Source organism: Cariama cristata, unplaced genomic scaffold, assembly GCF_000690535.1.
Source record: "Cariama cristata isolate BGI_N322 unplaced genomic scaffold, ASM69053v1 scaffold39041, whole genome shotgun sequence".
NCBI lineage: Eukaryota > Metazoa > Chordata > Aves > Cariamiformes > Cariamidae > Cariama > Cariama cristata.
Window position 1 is genome coordinate 1 of NW_009599355.1, and position 274 is coordinate 274.

Here is a 274-nt window from a genome sequence, read left to right on the forward strand (position 1 = left end):
GTAACCGTTCTCCAGGACGGTGGGCTTCTCCTGGACAGGCAGCAAGGCGGGGTTGGAGAGGTGCCTCTTCCTGCCGGAGGAGGAGGACCTCCGCGGAGACTTGCGGCAAGCGGCCAAGCTCTTGCAGGCCTCCTCCAGCTGCTTCTCCAGCTCCCTCACCACCAGCCGCATGTAGTCGAAGCTGGCCCGCGACAGCGCCTTCACCCAGGCCTCCATGGCAGCCTGCCCATCGGCCACCACGACGTAAGCCCTGGCGCCGGCATCGTCGAAGCGG

The 274-nt window shown here is 67.2% G+C and overlaps 1 protein-coding gene across 1 annotated transcript; it reads right to left on the reverse strand.

Moving 5' to 3' along the window:
* Positions 1–3: 3 nt before the first annotated feature.
* Positions 4–273, reverse strand: LOC104168898 (sesquipedalian-2-like; the record flags this gene model as incomplete). Its single annotated transcript, XM_009709649.1, has 1 exon — positions 4–273. A coding segment is annotated over one exon (270 nt), but the record flags the coding sequence as incomplete, so codon positions are not given.
* Position 274: the final 1 nt, after the last annotated feature.